This window comes from Tinamus guttatus, unplaced genomic scaffold, assembly GCF_059628265.1.
Source record: "Tinamus guttatus ecotype Peru unplaced genomic scaffold, ASM5962826v1 Tinamus_guttatus_pri_ptg000472l, whole genome shotgun sequence".
Classification (NCBI taxonomy): domain Eukaryota; kingdom Metazoa; phylum Chordata; class Aves; order Tinamiformes; family Tinamidae; genus Tinamus; species Tinamus guttatus.
The window spans coordinates 7,768,780-7,788,198 of NW_028289006.1; the positions used below are offsets into that span (position 1 = coordinate 7,768,780).

Here is a 19,419-nt window from a genome sequence, read left to right on the forward strand (position 1 = left end):
ATAAATAAATGCACAAAGGAACACAGTGACACTCCAATGGAGTCCTGCATTAGGAGATTTGGGAGTGGGGAAGCCACTTTCTACCCATAATGGGTTTAGGAGAAATTAGAAAGTATACATTTAGGCAGGAACACAGCTGCCATCCCTAAATATGAAATGGCAATTTACCACTCTATAGTTAGCTGCCTCTAATAGACAAGCTATTTGTTACCTTACATATACAACAAATCCTTGCAAGAGAAAATAATAAGATAAAACACTGTGTTGACCAGACACAACTTAACCTACTTCTAGAAAGGTAAAAATAGTTTTAAAATTTTTTATTCTACTTTGTAATGGCACTTGACTTGTTCACTTTTCCTCATTAAGAACAGTTTACGTTTTGGTGGACTTCAAAGCAAAGAAAATCCTCTATGCAACTCATTGTTTTCATCTTTTGTTAAAAGAAGAAAAATAAATGGGTGGCAACAATAACATCATTTTTAAAAAACCACACACACACAAAAACAACAACAAAACTTTTGTATGGGAAAAAGCTCATACAGTTCATTTAATCCCATTCAAGATTTCCTGAGGATACAAGAATGAATTGATAAGAATGAATATCATTAAAATACAAATATTCTCAAGCTTTAAGTGCTACAGCTTTTGGTCTTACTACCCTAGAAAATACTCAGCATAACTGATATCTTTTGATATCTCTGGCTTCTGCTTTAAAATTCAGCTCAAACCAATAAAAACTATTAGAAACCCTAAACTTAGAAAATGATTCACCTTATTTATCATCCATAACAGAATCTTACTGCACTCTAAAATCTTTATTATTCTCATACTCTGAAAATATTATCATTCCTGCTTTAATTAAATATTCACAGATATAAAAAAGCCTGACACTTTGTCATACCAAGGCTTTATTCCAAGACAACAGCATTTTCAGTCATTATCAAACTATAACTGTTATCCATAGACAAAGCAAGGAGTGGTGAGGCCAGAATCCGCATTTCCATAGAGTCCTGTTCATGAACAATGTCTTACATGTCCAATGTGAAACACAATTATTTTATCCCAAGCAGTTGTTTTAGATTAATTAGGAAGCTGATAATGAAAAACAAACAATTTGCATAGGCATAGATACAAAAATATATAACAAAAATCATTTACGCACATTCCTAATCATAAACATGGGTTCCCCACTCCCTGTCTTAGAATTCTAAGCCAGTGCAGACACAAACATAAATGGGGGAGATCTGCAGAATCAGACTACAACTCTGCAGGCATAATGTGCTGATAATAAGAGACCCCCAAACCAAGGCATATTTACTGCTCTCACAGAACACTGACATACTAGTAAGGATGAGGATCTCGTTGGCCTGGAGCAGCATATGGCAGGCTGTACATGGGAAAATGAGGGGGAGGAGGAAGAATGTAAAACATGCCTGTACAAATTTAACGGAAGTTTTAACGGAGCAAGCTCCTTCGGCAAATACTACAGGATAGAGGGAAAGGAGACTAATCCAAAGAACTTTCTATCCCCTTTCCAGGGGACAGACTGCTCTCACAATTCCTGCAGCTTTCTCTTTATGCAGTTTCTGAAATATCAACTAGTTGAGGAGTCAGATTATACTGTACAGCTGTACAGCGGGGAGGAGAAGTTTATTTTTGGCGGGGGGGAAGGGAATGGGAGGGAACAGGCAACAATTGTGAACAATTGTGAATTTGCTGGAAAACCCTTATATAAACAATCATCAAAACATACTGTAAAGACGGGAAATAATAAGATGCTACATTGTTTAGAATCAATTTGTTCAGTACAACTGATGCAATAATCAGTTGAAATACTATCAATTAATTAATTCTCTTATCGGACCTATTATCTCATGTCCAAGCTTTTTTTTTTTTTTTTTGCTACTAAGCTATACATTTAAATAGCAACAAAAGAACACTTTTTATATTCAGAACTGCAGAATATAATGTGATTTGCTACACATATGCAAAAATCACATCTCTAAAATAATGCTGATAAAACAGATTAGTACTGTCAATTCTCCAGAAATACAATAGTATAAACTGCTAGCTCCAAAAATCAGATGAACAAAAGCTACATGGGTGGCATAAGCAGAAAAGGCAGCCTTTGGATTCTGCTATGCATGCCCTTATTTAGTATGCTTGGTCTGTAAACACTTTTTTTTTTTTTTAAACAACATTCTATCAGAACCTTAATACTGCAGGTTTTCTATTAGCTTTTTTGAAAGTGCATGCTGTATCAAAACTGGTTCAACGCAGATGCCCAGCTCTTGTATCAGGTAAAGTCACCTATGACAGAGCTCCAGAAAAAGTAACGTTAATCCCCACCCAAAGAAGATGTACTTATAAAACTCCTCCACATGATTAGATATGAGGCAGAACAAAATATTTAATTCACTTTTAAAAGTCACTCAAAATATATACAAATGCACTTTATACATTTTCCCTTTTTAATGTAAGGTTAACTTTTATAAATGAAAATAGAATGAAAAAATGGAAGCGCTATGAGGCCTGCTTTGAAGATAGTTTTGTAACAAACCTCTTTATTAATCTGTACTACCCAGTTGCGACCTAGATATGTTGCACTATAAGTACAGGCAACAATAATTTTGTTGTTCTGTAACAGGACAACAGAAACATAAAACGCTGAAAGCCCATCTTGCAGCACAACAGTGTAACTCTTGACAGAACCTTTTCTCTATGGATCACCTCCATCTATACAGCTCCTCCAAGGAAATCATTGATTTACACTTAATAATGATGAATTTTATTCTAGTTACTTTTCCCATTCTCTCTTCTCCTGCACAAATTAAAAAGTTCTCTTTGCCTGTACAGAGCTGTAAGTAACCAAACTGTCAAACGCAGAAAAGGCCTTTTCCTTCACTCAAGGATTAAAATGGGACTGGTACAAGTTATGTAAGTGTAAGGAGTGCCAAGTGTCTTCAGTTGTGTCAACCCTCATCAAATATTAACACTAATAAAGAAATAGCAAAGAGAAAGAAACCATGAAACAAGAGAAAGTCTAAAAATCAAGAAAGCCAAAAGATTACACTGAGATCACCCACTCTTTTCAGTAAAGGAAGCCAAGAAAGAGACTTTGAGCTTTCAACACTCCTGCTGAAAGAATACAGATAAAGACAGTTAACAGGGTGGTCGTTCCCCAACACCCCCCCCACTCCTTTTTTCTTCCTTTTTTTTTTTTTTTTTTTTTTTTTTTAAGTTGAAAAGAGATGCGTTCGTGCCCAAAACACAAGCTGGGACCCGGCACGCTGCCCTTGATCATGTACGCATATTTATATATACACCAACAGAGATACCTGGGTAGCGGCGCGGGGAGCGGGCAGAGCAAAAAGCCGCCGCCAGAAGCCCCGGAGGCGACTGCGAGACCAGTACCGTGGCCAGCCCCGAGCCCGCACCGGGGCACCCGCCGGGCCACCCCCGCTCCCGGTCCCGGTTCCGGTCCCGCTCGGTGCCCCCGGCCCTACCTGAGGCCGCGGAGGAAGCGGCGCCGGCGCCGCCCACCCCGCGCTCCGCACCCGCGAACACCGCCCCCAACGCGCCCGCCGCACTGCGCACGCGCGCCGCGCGCCCCGCAAAAGCAATCGGGCCCCCGCCCGCCCCCCGCAAGTCATGCCGGGACCTGTAGTCCTGGGGGGCGCGCGGTATGCTGGGACACGTAGTCCGCCAGCCTGGGAATTGCTCCTGCTGGGAATCGTTTCGCCGAACGGGAAGGCGCCTCGCTCTGCCCCCTTTCCGCGCCCGCGGGGGCCGCGCTGTCCCGTTAGACTTGCCCCGCCCCGCGCCTGCGTGTATCCGGTGCCGCGGAGCGGAGCGGAGGCGGCGGGAGTGTTTGATGGCGTCGCCTAGCAGCGGCCTCTGCCGCCATCGCGGCCCTCGGGGAGCGGTGAGGTTGCGAGCGGGAGACGGGCCGCGGTCGCAGGGCTGTGTCCGGACATCCCCCCCACGTCCCTCCCTCTCCCTCCGGGGGCCGGCGGGGAGCCGGATGCGGTGCGCCTGGGCGGCAGCAGCCGTTGCAGCCGTTACAACCGTTATAACAGTTACGGCGGTGCGCAGCTGAGCTGCGCTTGGATAACCGCCTTTGCGGATCAGAAGTAGCTTAATCTGGGCTAATACCCACGAAGTAAACAACTACGGGTTTAGCGGAGCGGCTCTGCTGGGTGGCTGTGCTGCTATTTAGTGTTTATTCTTGCTCAGGTGTCCCTGGCGTTGCATTTAGGCGTTACACTTAACGCATGCTGTAAGGGCTGCTCTTCACGCTGCTGAATTTCTCTGTGATGAAGCTGAGGGGTCCGGGTAGTCACCTACCTCCTCTTCCTGTGGGTATTGTAGGCTGCATTGAGCATGTAAAGTGAACTCACCCAGCGTGCTTCCCACTTTTTCTGCCCTGCCGAACTTTCTAAACATAGTCCATTTTAGATATGCCTGGTTTCCTGGGTAAGCAAAGGAAGTCTTGTAATAACTCAAGTGAAATGCATATATTTATAGAAACACGACCTGTTCCGCTTACCACACAGATCTAACAAACACACACTGCAGCAAGGGGAAGAGATCAGTTTTATTTAATGATGAAACACATTTTGACTGAATAACCTATTTTCTATTGTTGCCATCAAGTAGGATGAATAGACATCAAAGCATTATATTCAACATATGGCATTGTTGTGCTCATGAGAGATTTTTTTATTTGTAAAATCCATATCTCGGTTGTGTCATTAGTTTATAATATTGTTTATAGTTTTATATTAGTTAAAGACATAAAATTGACTAGGACACCTAGTTCATTAATATTAGCTGGGTCTTAATCAAATTAATATTAATGAACTAAATGTCCTAGTCAATTTTATGTCTTTCTTAACTTTCTGAGCAAATAAAGCCATAATTATAATTCAGAGCAATATATAAATAGATTAAAAATGTTCCTCTTTAAACTTGACAGAATCTAGTTTTTGAAATATTGCTTATATGGGATAACAGTGGCTCGGGAAAATGTAGTAATCCAAGACTTGTGTCCTCTTTTGCCTTTTTCAGGTATAATGTTGACCTTCAGGCCTAAGGGAAGTCATTGTGACCCACAGCAATCAATAGGTAAATTGTAGAACAAAATGTTGCATCACCTTCAGATTAGATTTTCATCCATTTTCAGGTTGTTAACTTTTTGGATTCAGGTACTCCAATAAGAATGAAAAGAGTGGTCAATATCATAGAAATTAATGTCAATAAATGCGTATGCATAGTATCAAACTAAAGCAGGGGCTGTGTTTTAAATACAAGAAGTAATGATTTTTATCACTATAAGGAGATTTCTATTCAACATCCAGCTGTAAGCATAAGTGTTCATCTGTTAACATAGAAGTGCTGCATCAGGAAGTTGGCAATTACAGAAAGACATAAATAGAGATTTCCCATGCATCATCTTCAGTATTTGTGTTATAATTTTTTTTGATTGCACATGATCTATTTTTTAACTTAAAAATGTGAACAGAATGTTCATCTCTGTTATAAAATCCATACAGCTACTTAATATCTTTTATGTGGTTCACTAGCCTGCTGCTATTACATTATTTGGGGAAAAATTGATCAACAGTGATAGCATAATTTTTTTTTCTTCCAGGAAAAATATTATAAATTCAATATGGCACCCATCTTAGATTGGAAAAAGCTTATGAAAGTTGATCCAGATGCTCTTCCTCATCAAGAGGAACTAGCAGATAGATTGCTGGAGACTGTATCCAAGGTACTCAAGCAGAAAACAGTGAACATAAGAGTTTTGCTAATCCCCCAAGAGTTTTCCCCCCAACTCTGCTACGTAAATAAATGATTTTATTTTAATTTCACTGATATTTAACATTTATATACAAACACTTCTGTCTGTTTCCCTAGGTTGATGGAAAAGACTTAAAAAATGAAGCTTCTGAACAATTGCTACATCTTTTCAAAATTACTCAGTCACTAATGAAGGTTTGTATCCTTCCTACACTTCCATAGTTGGATGTGTTTATTTTATTTTATAAAAGAGAAAACATGGCTGCTCTTTTTTAACCTGCATTGAACATACTGCTTACTAGAGTAATTAACTCAGAGTAGGTATGTGCTAAATGTGTACATGCACCAGGATTCTTGCTTACAGCTGTTAGGCTTATGACATTTACTAATGGGAAATAAAGTGACTAACACCAAAATAGTTGTACTGTTGGGAAGTTTAATTTTCTAAGTGGAAAATGCAAACAAATACAAAAAGGGATATGTTATAAATTACTGGTAATGATTTAACTTATATAAAAGTTTTTATGGCAGGGTGATGTTTTAGAATAATATTAAATGCATAAATGTCACTGTGTGTAGAAGAAACAGAGTCATCTTAAAACAATTTTTTAAAATTTTTCGTGATATCTTGTATTTGCTCATACGTATTTTGGAAACAAGAAATTAAAGCTGCAGAGAGTAACATATTGCTTTTAGAGAGGCTTTTTAAAATGTTTTTTCCCAATCATACACCTTGGATTGGTTAGATAGATCCATAAAATAAAGGTGATATTTTAACAGAGTAAAGTTCTTAACTGTCATGTGAACATCACCATAGTGAAACAATGTAAGGGGTTACATTTGTTTGAAGAGAAAAATTATTTTTATTATTGATAAGTGTTTTCAGCATCCTGAACATGAGGTTTGTGGTGGTGTTTAACTTTTTTTTTTCCCCAGATGAAAGCTCAAGAGGTAGAGCTAGCATTAGAAGAAGTTGAAAAAGCTGGAGAAGAGCAAGCCAAATGTGGTAAGCAAGCTTTTTTTGGTTTATTAAATGCATTTGGTGTGTTTTTTGTGTATAAGGAACTGAATAAAAGCGTAGAATCATTATGGTTGGTAAAGACCTTCAAAATCATTGAGTCCAATGATAAATCAATCATCACCAGGGCTGCTAAACCATGTCCCTAAACTCCTCATCTACAAGATTCTTGAACAGTGCCAGGGACGGTGAGTCCACACTTCCTTGGGCAGCCTATTCCAATACTTTACCACTCTTTTGGTGTAGAAATTTTTCCTAATATATAACCTGAACCTCCCCTGGCACAACTTTAGACCATTTCCTCTTGTCTTTCCTCTTGTCCTATCTTGTCCTTGCAGTTATTTTGAAGAAGAGACCAACCCCTGCCTCACTACTGAATAAAATACCAATCCCACTGAAGTCAATTGCAAATCATGTTCGTATTTTAGGTACCTTTAACCTCATGAAGTAATTCAGCATTTCTGGTTTATTTTAACAGAAAATCAATTTAAAACAAAGGTGATGAAACTTGAAAGTGAATTAGAGGTATGTTTTAAACTTTTGTTAGTTTTGAGAGTCTATTCTTTTGTTTTAATGTGATTCTTTACAATTGCAGTTTAATACAATATGTTATCAAAAAAAGAGAGGAAGTGTGCTTTTACTAATAATTTCAATTTTCAGCCAGGCAGTTGAAATATAAATTAATCAAAAGCTTGAATTTTGAATCAGACCCTCATTTCCCTCTTTTTCTATTGGAAGACAACTTTGCTTCTACTAAAGAGACATAGTAGTTATACTACTAGTTAGCTATTTCTTTTTATTGGCTTTTGAATATTTACCAGCCTCAAGTTTGGAAAGTGCTGTATGCAGAGCTGTATGTACTTTTTTGTTTGATTTTTGGTGTTATAGTTGACAGAAGCTACTGTGCTCTGTCTGTCCACGCCCTTGCCCTGCGTTTCCTAAACACCAGTCTTACGATCTGCTTAGGTTCTTATTTCTGTCTGTTTTAAATATCTGTATTATATTTATAATACTGTCTATTTTAATGCTCTTAAGATGGCACTTAGATCTGCTGGTGGTCGTGATACTCGTTTTTTGCGTGATGAGATCCGTCAACTGGAAAAACAGTTGGGACAAAAAGAGAGGGAGTTAACGGATATGGAAAAGGAATTGGAAAAGGAGAAGAAAGTTAATGAACAGGTAAAAAGGATTTCAGTTTGACAACTCTAAAGCTCTGAAGGCTGTGAAATACAATTTGAAAGGTCGGTATTCTGAGAAGATCCTCTACAGTTTAAAAATGTGGAATAGGACATTTTCTGATTTATTTCTGAAGCTCTTTGTTTTTGTAGCTTATGATATTAGCACTTCATATAAAAAGTTTATTCATGTTTTTCTAGCTTGCTCTTCGAACTGAAGATGCGGAAAATGAAAACATCAAATTAAGGAGAGAGGTTAGTGAAGCATTATATATGCATTAACTGTTGAATCCATGGATGTTGAATCCATTTACTTTTAGCTTTCTCTATTTATAAATGTATTTACAAACGTATTTATAGCCTTCTATATTTAATAGTTTTGGGGGTTGCATGACTTTTAATTCTATTGTAGTTCATTTTCCAGGTACAAAGAAAATAAGTTTTAAGTTTTAATCAGATTTGGCAAATGTATAGTACTTTTCTCTGGTGAGACTTGTCTAACTGAGGTCAGGATCTGTCTACACTTAATCTAGATATTCATAAGATACTGTATGTTAATTTTGTGTGGGCTTTTTTTCTGAGTTTTTAGTATTTTTCTTAAATTATTGACAAATTGATATTAGGTAAGACATGATTTATGCTTGCAGCTTTCGCTTAGATTGCCCGATGGGTTAAAATAAAATTATTACGAAAAGTCAAAAGTTAATGTAAGATTTTTTAGTTGCCATTTAAACCTTCAACACTTGTACTTTTCTTGGCCTCTGGCAGACTAAGATTGGCAGATTGGCAGCAAAAGTCAAAATTTTTGTCCTGGTATACACCTTGAAAAGCACTTCTTAAACGCGCCGTTTTATCCTTCTAATGTGTGTGTGTGTGTGCGCGCATGTGTATGCACGCAGGTATGTAAAACGTTCTGTTTTATTTTGCCTGTTTCTGTTTTATTTTGAATCCTGTTCATTTTTCCTAAAGCAAAGATAACTTCTAATACTTTTAATACTTTCTTCTCTTGGTTTTGTTCTCTCCTTTTTAATCCAAAGACAAAAAGAATAAAGAAAAAGGTGAGGCTTCTAAGTATTTAAAAGCAAACTGTAGGAATTTGGATAGACTTTGCTCTTTGTGTTAGCACTTTTTGTTAGCTTACTAGAAAAAAAAAGCATGCACATAGTTTAAACACTTTAAAATAGATTTAATTTTTGATTGTTTTCTGTGCAGAATGAACAGTTGCGTCAGGATGTAATTGACTATCAGAGACAAATAGATTCTCAAAAAGAAACAATTTTGTCAAGAAGAGATGATTCTGATTACAGATCGCAATTGTCCAAAAAGAACTTTGAGCTTGTCCAGTATTTGGATGAGATTCAGGTAAAATCTATTTATTATATTGCATATTTATTACACTGTTACTGGCAACAATTATGTCAGCTTATAATTAAATTCACTCAAATAATGGAATTCATAGTGCTAGTGGGTTGTGTGGCGCATGAACTGTGCTTCTGTGTATCTGAAGGAACCAAGTCATTGACTTGGGCAGTGAGGGATATCTGTTTTAGAATTAACCTCTAATGTACAGCTGTTGGAATTTGTTGAATTTGGTGATTCAGAGGTGCAAAACTGCCTGTTTTTCCCTCCATTTCTTTATGTTTTCACGTCTTAAATTTAATGTAGCTGTCAGCTGCTGGTTATTCAGGTAATAAGAAGTGCATTTTTTAAAAGCAGCTTTTTCTTGAATTTTTGAATTTTGTAGAGCTTGACTGAAACTAATGAGAAACTAGATATTCAAAACCAAGAAATGAGAAGGAATCTTGAGGAATCCGTACAAGAAATGGAGAAGATGACTGATGAATATAACAAAATGAAACTGATTGTGCAACAGTCAGATATTCTTATGGATCAGTTAAGAAAGGAGAAAGAACAATATAAATTTCAAGTAAGAAGTGACTTATTAGAGATGTTATAATTCTGTGTGTTCTTTTTGTTTTTCAATATTCAGTTTTTGAACACATGCTCTACTGTGAATCTTGATGGAAGTATTAAGAATTGTTAGCAAATTACAAAATACTTTCATACAAAATGTTAGTCTTACTGTTCTCAGAGTCATAACCTTGCTGCTACAATGCTAATTGTTAAGTTGTATGTACCAGAGGCCGTGTGTTTATACCCATTCAATTGTTAAACAAAACATTTCTATGATATGATGTTGATCAGAATGGCTTTTATAGGTTCAGGAGCTTTCAGATCAACTGAAGGCAAAGAATGAAGAAGATGATCCACTCATGGCAGCAGTAAATGCAAAAGTTGAAGAATGGAAGGTACTTTGTGATATATTTGGCTACTTTATACTACACTTTTAATTCTTCTCAGGAATTATTTAAAGTGTTCTGATGATACTTTGCTTGTTTGCAGAAAATCTTGGCTTCAAAAGATGATGAACTTTTAGAGTATCAGCAGATGTTGTTTAACTTAAAAGAAAAAATGAAAATGGCCCAACTTGATGTTGACAGAAACAATGTTATGGCCCTTCAGCAGGTATTGTTCGCATGAGTACCACACATGAACATGTATAAAATATCATTTGTGAAGAATGCTATTGACCAGATTCATTATTCAGGTTTTTTGTTTTGCAAATATCAGAGTATACATGTTACTGATTTTGAGAATTGTGAAACTAGCTGAGTTATTCTGCTGCAAGGTTAGTTTAATATCCTGGGTAGAGAGAAACTGAATTTCTTTGTGGGTATAAACTGAACTTTTTGTGGCTGTTTTTGTTAGTTTCATGTTTATCCTATCTAATGGTTAGAAGAATCGTTCTTTTAACTTCTAAGCATACTGTATTTAATGTTAAATTATATATTAGTTTATGACTTTTTGTCATGGAGAAGTTATAACTCTTAATTAGTAGTTAATCTGATGTGTTTCTTTTTCACCTATGGCAAACTACTAAGCCTCTGATTCAGCCCAGTATAGAGCTAAGTGAATTTAAGTACCCCTTAATTTAATTCATAGTTAGCACAGTTGTTTAAAATTTTGAGTTTCCCTATTTTAATGTTTAAAAACTTTATTAGGGGAAGAAAGCCATTAGGAACCCTGAAATACAGGTTGTGGAAAACATAGTTTAATGACTCCAGGATGATTTCCTAACTGGCTTTGTGGTTTTGAATAGATATGTAATGGTGATGTGTTGGAGCCTTTCTAGACTGAGCAGTATGGTGAGATAAATTTATTCCAAAACTAAGAGCTAGTAGGTAGGAGGGAAAAAAAAACCCTACAAAACAGAGTCCGATTATCATAATAGGAAAACAGCTGAAATTCAGCTCTTACAAACAGTAGTAAAGTCCATTTTTAGCTGTCTGTATGTCTGTAGAAATTGTTTTTTTGGATGACGGTCATTAATATGCCACTTAGAGTTGTGGAAATAAGCACATTTTTTTAAACAAAATATTTAACATAGGTTACTGCATTATCCATTCAAAATGGACCAAAGTGTATTGAAGTATAATGTGTGTTTGCATTCTAAAGGGTTGTTTTACTTCTTTATGTTGTTAGAACCTTTTTAGATTTAGTTTGGTATGGTATGAGGTTGGTATGGTTATGTTTGTACTCCAAGAAAGTCTAACCTGCTTTTGAGAATTTTAGATTGTGTTTATTTTCTGTAGCTTTACAACTTCACAGAAAGTATTTTTCCCTCCAAGTCTCTCTTTGTTTTTTCTATGCTGTTTTATTACAGGAAAAATATCATCAGGCACCCTATAATATTTCCCAAGCTCCTATATAGGCTCAGAAATAGTACCGTATCAATATAAGTCCCTTCCACAATCTGTATCTATTTATATTTGTGTATGCATGGAGCACAAGATGATGTAGAAATACTTAAAAGTTAGATAACTTGCTGAAAGGCAGTCCTGCAATAAAGATGTGAGAAGTCACGTGTATTTGTCTTTCTGACCTTGAATTTGTGTATCTCAGTTCCCACCAACAATTGTTGATTGGGAAGCCTTAAGAAATCCATAAAGCCTGAAATTGTACGATGCACTTGCTTAGCTCTGATTTACAGAATGGTTCCATCAAAAATTGCTATATTAAAACACTGCCTTAAAGCATTCAAAAATAGAATCACATTATTTTTACTATTTTTCTTTCATTTTTGCTGCTTTGCCTTTTTATACCCAACTTCTAGATAATATCAGAACTGTATGTTGTAAGTACAATATATTTGCTTTTTTACTGTAATTCTTGTATATTAGCTTTTTTCTTTTTTTTTAGATTTAGCTTAGAAGAAATGTGTTGTACTCTTAGTGGTTTTCAGTAAAGAATAATGGATTTTTTTTTGTTCATTTTATTTTGTTTTATTTATTTATTGGTAGGGTGTGCAAGAGCGAGATGCTCAGATAAGATTGCTTACTGAGGAAGTTGAACAATATACTAAAGAAATGGAAAAAAATGCATTGATTATTGAGGAATTGAAAAATGAACTACAAAAAGATAAAGGTAACTGGGGGAAAACTAAAAAGCACCAGTTTACTGTGTCTTTTCATTATTCTTTATAAATACTGAAAATATTTGGAGTTATTTGATTATATTCTTTCACAGTACTTCAGTAAGAATGTAAATACAATAATATAATATTTAACTTAATGTTATAATATAAAATAATATTATAAATAGTAATTAAAGCTCATATCTGAAGTATTTGGTAATACCTAATTAAAAGAGCAGAAAGTGTAAATCTCCTTATAATAGCCCCTGAAATGTAGTTTTTCCTGTGCTTGATTTTGATAGTGAGAAATTTTTGTTTTAAATATAAATAGATCAAGGCTTCTTCTTTTTTTTTTTTTTTTTTTTTTTTTTCCAGGTCTTTCATCTCTTGCTCAGCAGAATCGTATCGGAGAAATGCAAGAAAAGTTAAAACTTCTAGAAGAGAGAACTAAGGAGGCTGAGAAATCAGCAGAGTTAGCAGAAGCAGATGCCAGAGAAAAGGACAAAGAACTCATTGAAGCTCTGAAACGAATGAGAGACTATGAAATGGTAAATGATTTGTCGCAGTGTATAGGGCATTTCATCATATTTTTAGCAGATAACTTTGTAGACTGTCTTCTAATTGGAAATTAAACAAATGCTGCTTTTTCTCTGATTACACCTTTAGTGGTGTATGATTACATACAACTTGTCAGTTTTAGCCTGTTCATATGGGCCTGTGGATTAATAGTAATTGTACAGTCAAGATGATTATCCATTGAATGGTTGCAGTGTAACATATGAAGACTCTATTTTGAAACACACGGAGAAAATCAGTTTAAAATAAAATGCAGTGGTACTTAGTTAAAAATATATATATAATATGCCTAAGTTCATCTTTGCAAAGTTTAATGTATGATTAATATCCAGATTATATACACCTAGTAGGTTTTCTTTTTTCCTATTAAAAAAAAATCCATTTAACTTTTATTGCCCTCTGATATTTCTCTTTTTCAGTAACCATATTTGAGTCAACTATTCATAAAGCACTCAGTATGATCAGTACTATGAAGAGAAAAAACAGTTTTGTAGTGTCTACATTTATGCAGTGACTCTTTTCACTCTAAACACTGTAGAAATATAGCCTGAAATGGTTTTGTTGTTAAAGATATAACAATTTATTGATGTAAAAAGTAGATTCATTAAGATATAATCACATTTCTCAAAAACCAGCTTGGACAGTTGGATATCATACAAAAAGTGGCATAATTGTTTAAGTTTCCAGCTCTGAATTCACTAAGGTTCAGTGTCCTGGTACTGTTTAATACAATGATGAAAAAGGACAAGTATAACATGTTTTCCTGAAAACTTTGCATGAAAAGATGGATGCTGTAATTAGAAAGTACCAAATTCCATAGTCAAAAGAAGTAATATACTTTAGTGGACATGGAGTCAGGCCCATCAAGAGCATGAACTAATTTTAATCCCGATAATTTTCTGAAACAATCTCTTCACTTGACTATTGTCTTTCTGTTCTGTATCACAGTTTTTCTAAGTTGGTTAGTATAAGTTTTGAATCACAGCAGTTGGTTACTAAACTCGTTAATATTATTTTCAATTACTGTCCTCAATAATGATGAAACATAGATTTGTAATGTATTTGCTTACATGTTAGTTTGTTGTTTTCTTTTTAATTCCCATTTGGATTTTTGCAGGGAATATATGGTTTGGAAGAAGCTGTTGCTGAAATAAAAGATTTAAAAAAGCAAACCAAAATACGAGATCATGAGATTGAAATATTAATTAAGGAAGTCAATAAGCTTGAACTTAAAATAAATGATTTTCTAGATGAAAATGAAGAATTGAGAGAACGTTTAGGTATGCTATATGCGTTAAGCATACAGTTATTTATTGTATGAAAATTGAAATAAAATCAGTGGAAATCTTTTGCTATACTACTTGAAAATGATTTCGTACATTATGCTAATATTTGCAGGTAGTCTTTTTTAGTTCAGATAAACTGCATGACAGCACATAACTAATGTTGGCTAACGTTTTGACTGAGAAGAGCAGTAAAATAGGGTTTACAGGGCTTTTGTAGTTTTGATTGCTCTTTGTACGCTGCTTAATTCAGTTCCTATTATAGTAATTTGAAACCAAAACACCTAATGCTAGATGGAAAAATGTGGAAGAAAGTTTGGAAGGGTTATTTGTGTTTAGGTTCTACAGAAAAAAAACATACTTAATTTTATGAAACTTTTTATTACATTTTGTTTTTTGAGTAGTTAGAGTAAAAGCGTGCTCTTAATTATTGTGTACAGTGCAATGAGTGTACATATATACGCTATGTATATAAGGTGTATATGTGTAATATGCATTGTTCAGCATATATTTTTTTTAATTTGATTTGACGACCTGCATTCTTATGTAAATGCATTACGTACTAATACCCAGTAACTCTAATTTTAGTGTTCTTTTTAACAATTTCTTATAGAGCATATACTGTGTTTCAGGTCTTGAGCCCAAGACGATGATTGATTTAAATGAATTAAGAAACAGCAGAACTCTAAAACAGCAGCAGTATAGAGCTGAAAACCAAATTCTTTTGAAAGAGGCAAGTGATGAATCCTATTTCTATGTAAGGGTGTTAAAAATGTATTTGAACAAAATTTAATACTGATCTGAGAATAATGATATGCAGATTGAAAGACTGGAAGAGGAACGAATTGAACTGAAAAAACAGATTCGTAGTCTGGCCCAAGAGAAAGGAAAAATAGCTGCAACGTCAGGTAGGATTTCTTTTTTTTATGTAAATGCTGTTTTTTCAAAACCATTATGTCCAGGTTTATTTGTTCAACTATGTTACGTTTTCTGATGTGAGTAAATTACAAGGCAAAACATTTTTCACTGAGTCTGTAGAGAAATGAGTGCCTTCGTATTTCCATTATCTTAAAGATCAGCAACTTTCTGTCTTTTGATGTTTAGTAAGAGCATCGCTAAGAGTCGTGCCATTGGCTTGCAGTTCTTAGGTAGAGAATGCTCTAGCCAGGATTTGCACTAAATCTGTATAGTGGGTATGTGTCAAAAAAAAAATTGGAATTTCAATTTTGTACCACTCAGGGAAATACCACTCTCCCAGATGAGCTGCTTTACAATGCCTTACTACACAAGTAGAAATCTAAAACTTGGATCGACGACTTAAAATATATTCCCTTCTTTGGAGGCCATTTTTTTTTTTTTAAATAATCACATTACTTGTTCATTTATTTGTGATTAGGCTTGGATGCTGGAGATATGCAGATTAATGACAGCTGTGCTGAGGAAAAGTGGACAAATAAAGGGAAGTTGGATTTCTTAAACACAGATAATCTTGCTGAAGTAAAAGCAAAGGTAGGTTCATAGAGCAAGTACATAATCATTAATTGTATATCTGTTTAAAAAATGCTTTTAGTTTGTTAAAGTTTGCTTGCCTATTTCTCCGAATATTTTATTAGTTTTATTATTTTTTAAATCCTAAAGTAATCATTCATAAAGTTTTTGGAATGCTAATGAACATTGTTTATTTTTCTGTGAATACAGGCTAGCAGGTCATATGACATGGAAAGGAAAAACACATTTACAGATAGAGGAGCATCAGTTAGCCTTTTGAAGTCAGAGAAAGATATAGCTGAAAACAGTAATCTGTCTATAAGAATTTTTGGAACACTTCAGAATACTGATGACGTGGAAGAAACTAGGAATACATCTTTGCTTCAGTTAGGTTCAAAAAGCGTGACAGCGTTGCAACCAGAAAATGACAACAGTGATTCTGAAGCTCTTAGTATAAAAGAGATTTTTATCTCACCAGAACCACAATTTACACAGGCATCAGGAATAAAAGATTCTACTGTCAATAGGGAGACATCGAAAACCATAAAATCAGACTGTACAGGTGCATTTTCTGCTTCTCAGAGAGTGGGGCAGACCTCAGAGGCGAAAAAACAGAATCATGGAAACACAGCATCTTTTCAGAATTGGATATCCATAACTTCTAATTCAGATCAAACAAGTCCAGGAGATGTTTTTGTAGGGATATCTCTTAGCCAAAAGTCTGGCTTTTTTTGTGAATCTGTTCTTGCAAAGCCAGAAATACAGTATAAATCACAAATAATGATGTGGAAGGATTGTTCTCAATTAAAGCTTTCTGATTTCCAAGTTGACTTTCAAGAAGACAGAGAAGGAGAGAAATGCCTAACAGAATCATTGCAGGTAAAGACTATGGAAAGTGGACTTGAAACTGCACACTCAGGTCAGGTAGATCCTGTTGAGAATCTCATAGAGCAACTGAGGAGAGAAATAGCCTTTCTTAGATCACAGGTGAGGCACCTTTTTAATACAATGTGTGCTTAACTATTGTGATTATATAGAAGATGTGTTTAGAACAGTTGACAAAAATATATTACTTTAGCTTCAGCTTCATTAATCAAAGTTATAGAATATTTCTAATAGAAATGACACATTGTATTATTAGAAGAAAAATATCTTCAAGTCACTGTTTGTCCACAGAGGATAGAACAAAATGTGTACGCATGCATTTTCATTTTGTCTGTGAAGAAGTGTGAAATGCAGGTGTCTGCACATATGCAGATGGGCAAGATAATAGAATCATAGAATCATAGAATCACTAAGGTTGGAAGGGACCTCTAGAGGTCACCTAGTCCAACCCCCCTGCACACGCAGGGTCACCTAGAGCACGTGGCACAGGACTGCGTCCAAGTGGGTTTTGAAGATCTCCAGAGAAGGAGACTGCACAACCTCTCTGGGCAGCCTGTTCCAGGGCTCTGTCACCCTCACTGTTAAGAAATTTTTCCTTTTGGTGCTTCAGTTTGTGTTTGTGGCCATTTTCTCTAGTCCTGTCGGTGGCCATCACTGAAAAGAGGCCAGCACCATCCTCCTCACTGCCTCACTTGAGGTACTTACCAGATCCCCTTTCAGCCTTCTCTTCTCCAGGCTGGACAGGCCCAGCTCCCTCAGCCTCTCCTCACAGGACAGATGTTCCAGGCCCCTGATCATCCTTGTAGCCCTGTGCTGGACTCTCTCCAGCAGCTCCACATCCCTCTTATGCTGAATAGAACTGATTTATTCTGTAAATTTGTGGGTATCTGCATGAACAAAATACTTATTTTATTCCCCATAATTTGCATCTCATGCAAAGTCAAATTTTCACAGTGATATTTTAAACAGGAACATGGTTTGAGGAAAACTTGTTTTAAAATATTTTAAATATCCAGAGACATGTCGTGTAACAACAGTAGTTGCTTGAATGAAGTGAATACGGCCCTGCAAAATGACAAAGATAAATATAGGATCTGTTTTCAGAACAAAAAAAATCAAATGAAAAATGCTTGTGTTTTCCTTTATTCATGTGGTAAATCATACTAAAAAAATACTGTTAGCTTTTTAAACTGGTACCTTGGGATACTGTTCCAATTTTTGGTATAGTGTAGGACATTGTTTTAGTTGCTAGGGCTTGAATTAAATGAACCTCTGAAATATTTAGAGAGTCTGTGCAACCATGTGGGTGTCTTAAATTGCTGTTCCAACTGCATCATGAAATTTGAATACATATTTCACCAGACACTGTTACATGGGATCTACCTTAAGTAATTATTCCAGTTAATCCATCTCTGATGCTGTTGCATTTGGGGTAGGAGAATCCATATTTAGACTGCGAAGTTTCTAAGTAGGATTAGATGACTAAAATAACATTTTGAATGGAACTAGAGAATCTGTCTGGAAGAAACAAAAAGTATTTCTTCATCATGTCCTTTGTTTGTTTATAATCTGCTTTCTGTAACCATGATGTTTTTAGTCTTTAACTGAAATGCCTTATGACTGATGGAATTTTATGAGATTGCAAAAATTCCTCCATTTGAGGATGATCAGAGGATTTTACATGTCTGTTTGCATTTTATTTTTCATGGTTTGGGAATATGCTTTTTGTACTTACTCCTTTTAAAATAGTGTGCTAACCAAGCTACAGAGTAAATAGTGCTTACTACATTTTCAGTATACAAAAAGAATTTTTTAAAACTTATTATAGAGCATAGATTTTGGAAATACAACTTTGAGTAAAAGTATTGATATTTTGCTGTTTCTTCAGAATGAGCAAATATCCAGAGATTTGTTGGCCCAGAATATGCTAAATAGAAACACAGAATTAAACCTTGAAAGATGCAGAAGCCAGGCAGTGCAGGTAGTGCAAGATTTTAAACCAAATTTATGATAAGAGGGTAAATGTTTATTCACTACTTCTTTTGGATGATTTTGTTGCTGTAAAAATGAGATTGCTTGATAGTTAACTTCTATATTTTTTCATATTACTTCACACTTAGTTCTCTCATTTTGCTTTATATACTACATAATTTCACTATGTGTTTTGACTACATATGGATTAATAATATTTTCTAGCAATTACTTTTATTTAAAAAGGGAAATTCTTAACCTTAGACTTAATGAGAGTTCTAATACTAGTATTCCTAAATTACAGTTTTTAAACTGGATAATTTTTTCTTTTCTTTTTTTCTTTAGAATGAGTATCTTACAAATGAGTTAAGTGAGAGAGAGAGAGATCTGGAAAAAAACAGGACTGTAATTGTCAAATTTCAATCGAAATGTAAGTTGCAGATTTTTAAAAAAGTAGGGGACTTTTATTTATTTACTTTTTAATTACAGTATTTTTTAATTACAGTAAAAGAATTATCAGAAGAGAATAAACATCTTGAACAAGGAATGAAAGAAATATTACAAGCTGTCAAGGAAATACAGAAGGATCCCGGTATGAAGGGAGGAGAAACAGCCTTAATAATCCCAAGTCTGGATCGTTTGGTTAATGTAAGCTTACATTATCATGCGTTATTTGGCAATAGAGGATTTTTGATTTTCCTTTTTTTTTGATATTTAAGTACTCTGAGTTACTTTTAGCTC

General features: G+C 35.2%; 1 protein-coding gene across 1 annotated transcript in view; it reads left to right on the forward strand.

Annotated features, from left to right (window-relative positions):
* Positions 1-3,880: 3,880 nt before the first annotated feature.
* The window catches only part of CEP290 (centrosomal protein 290), a 45,689-nt gene continuing 30,150 nt past the window's right edge, over positions 3,881-19,419 (forward strand). Inside the window, exons 1-21 of the mRNA XM_088532945.1 lie at positions 3,881-3,928; positions 5,074-5,130; positions 5,657-5,779; positions 5,926-6,003; positions 6,745-6,814; positions 7,305-7,351; positions 7,862-8,005; positions 8,203-8,256; positions 9,214-9,363; positions 9,746-9,928; positions 10,221-10,310; positions 10,405-10,527; positions 12,363-12,486; positions 12,851-13,023; positions 14,169-14,331; positions 14,967-15,067; positions 15,155-15,242; positions 15,731-15,843; positions 18,596-18,688; positions 19,024-19,108; positions 19,184-19,326. Of these exons, the coding sequence (XP_088389071.1) occupies positions 5,678-5,779; positions 5,926-6,003; positions 6,745-6,814; positions 7,305-7,351; positions 7,862-8,005; positions 8,203-8,256; positions 9,214-9,363; positions 9,746-9,928; positions 10,221-10,310; positions 10,405-10,527; positions 12,363-12,486; positions 12,851-13,023; positions 14,169-14,331; positions 14,967-15,067; positions 15,155-15,242; positions 15,731-15,843; positions 18,596-18,688; positions 19,024-19,108; positions 19,184-19,326 (2,124 nt within the window). The 5' untranslated portion in view covers positions 3,881-3,928; positions 5,074-5,130; positions 5,657-5,677. The remainder of the gene's footprint in view (positions 3,929-5,073; positions 5,131-5,656; positions 5,780-5,925; positions 6,004-6,744; positions 6,815-7,304; positions 7,352-7,861; positions 8,006-8,202; positions 8,257-9,213; positions 9,364-9,745; positions 9,929-10,220; positions 10,311-10,404; positions 10,528-12,362; positions 12,487-12,850; positions 13,024-14,168; positions 14,332-14,966; positions 15,068-15,154; positions 15,243-15,730; positions 15,844-18,595; positions 18,689-19,023; positions 19,109-19,183; positions 19,327-19,419) is intronic.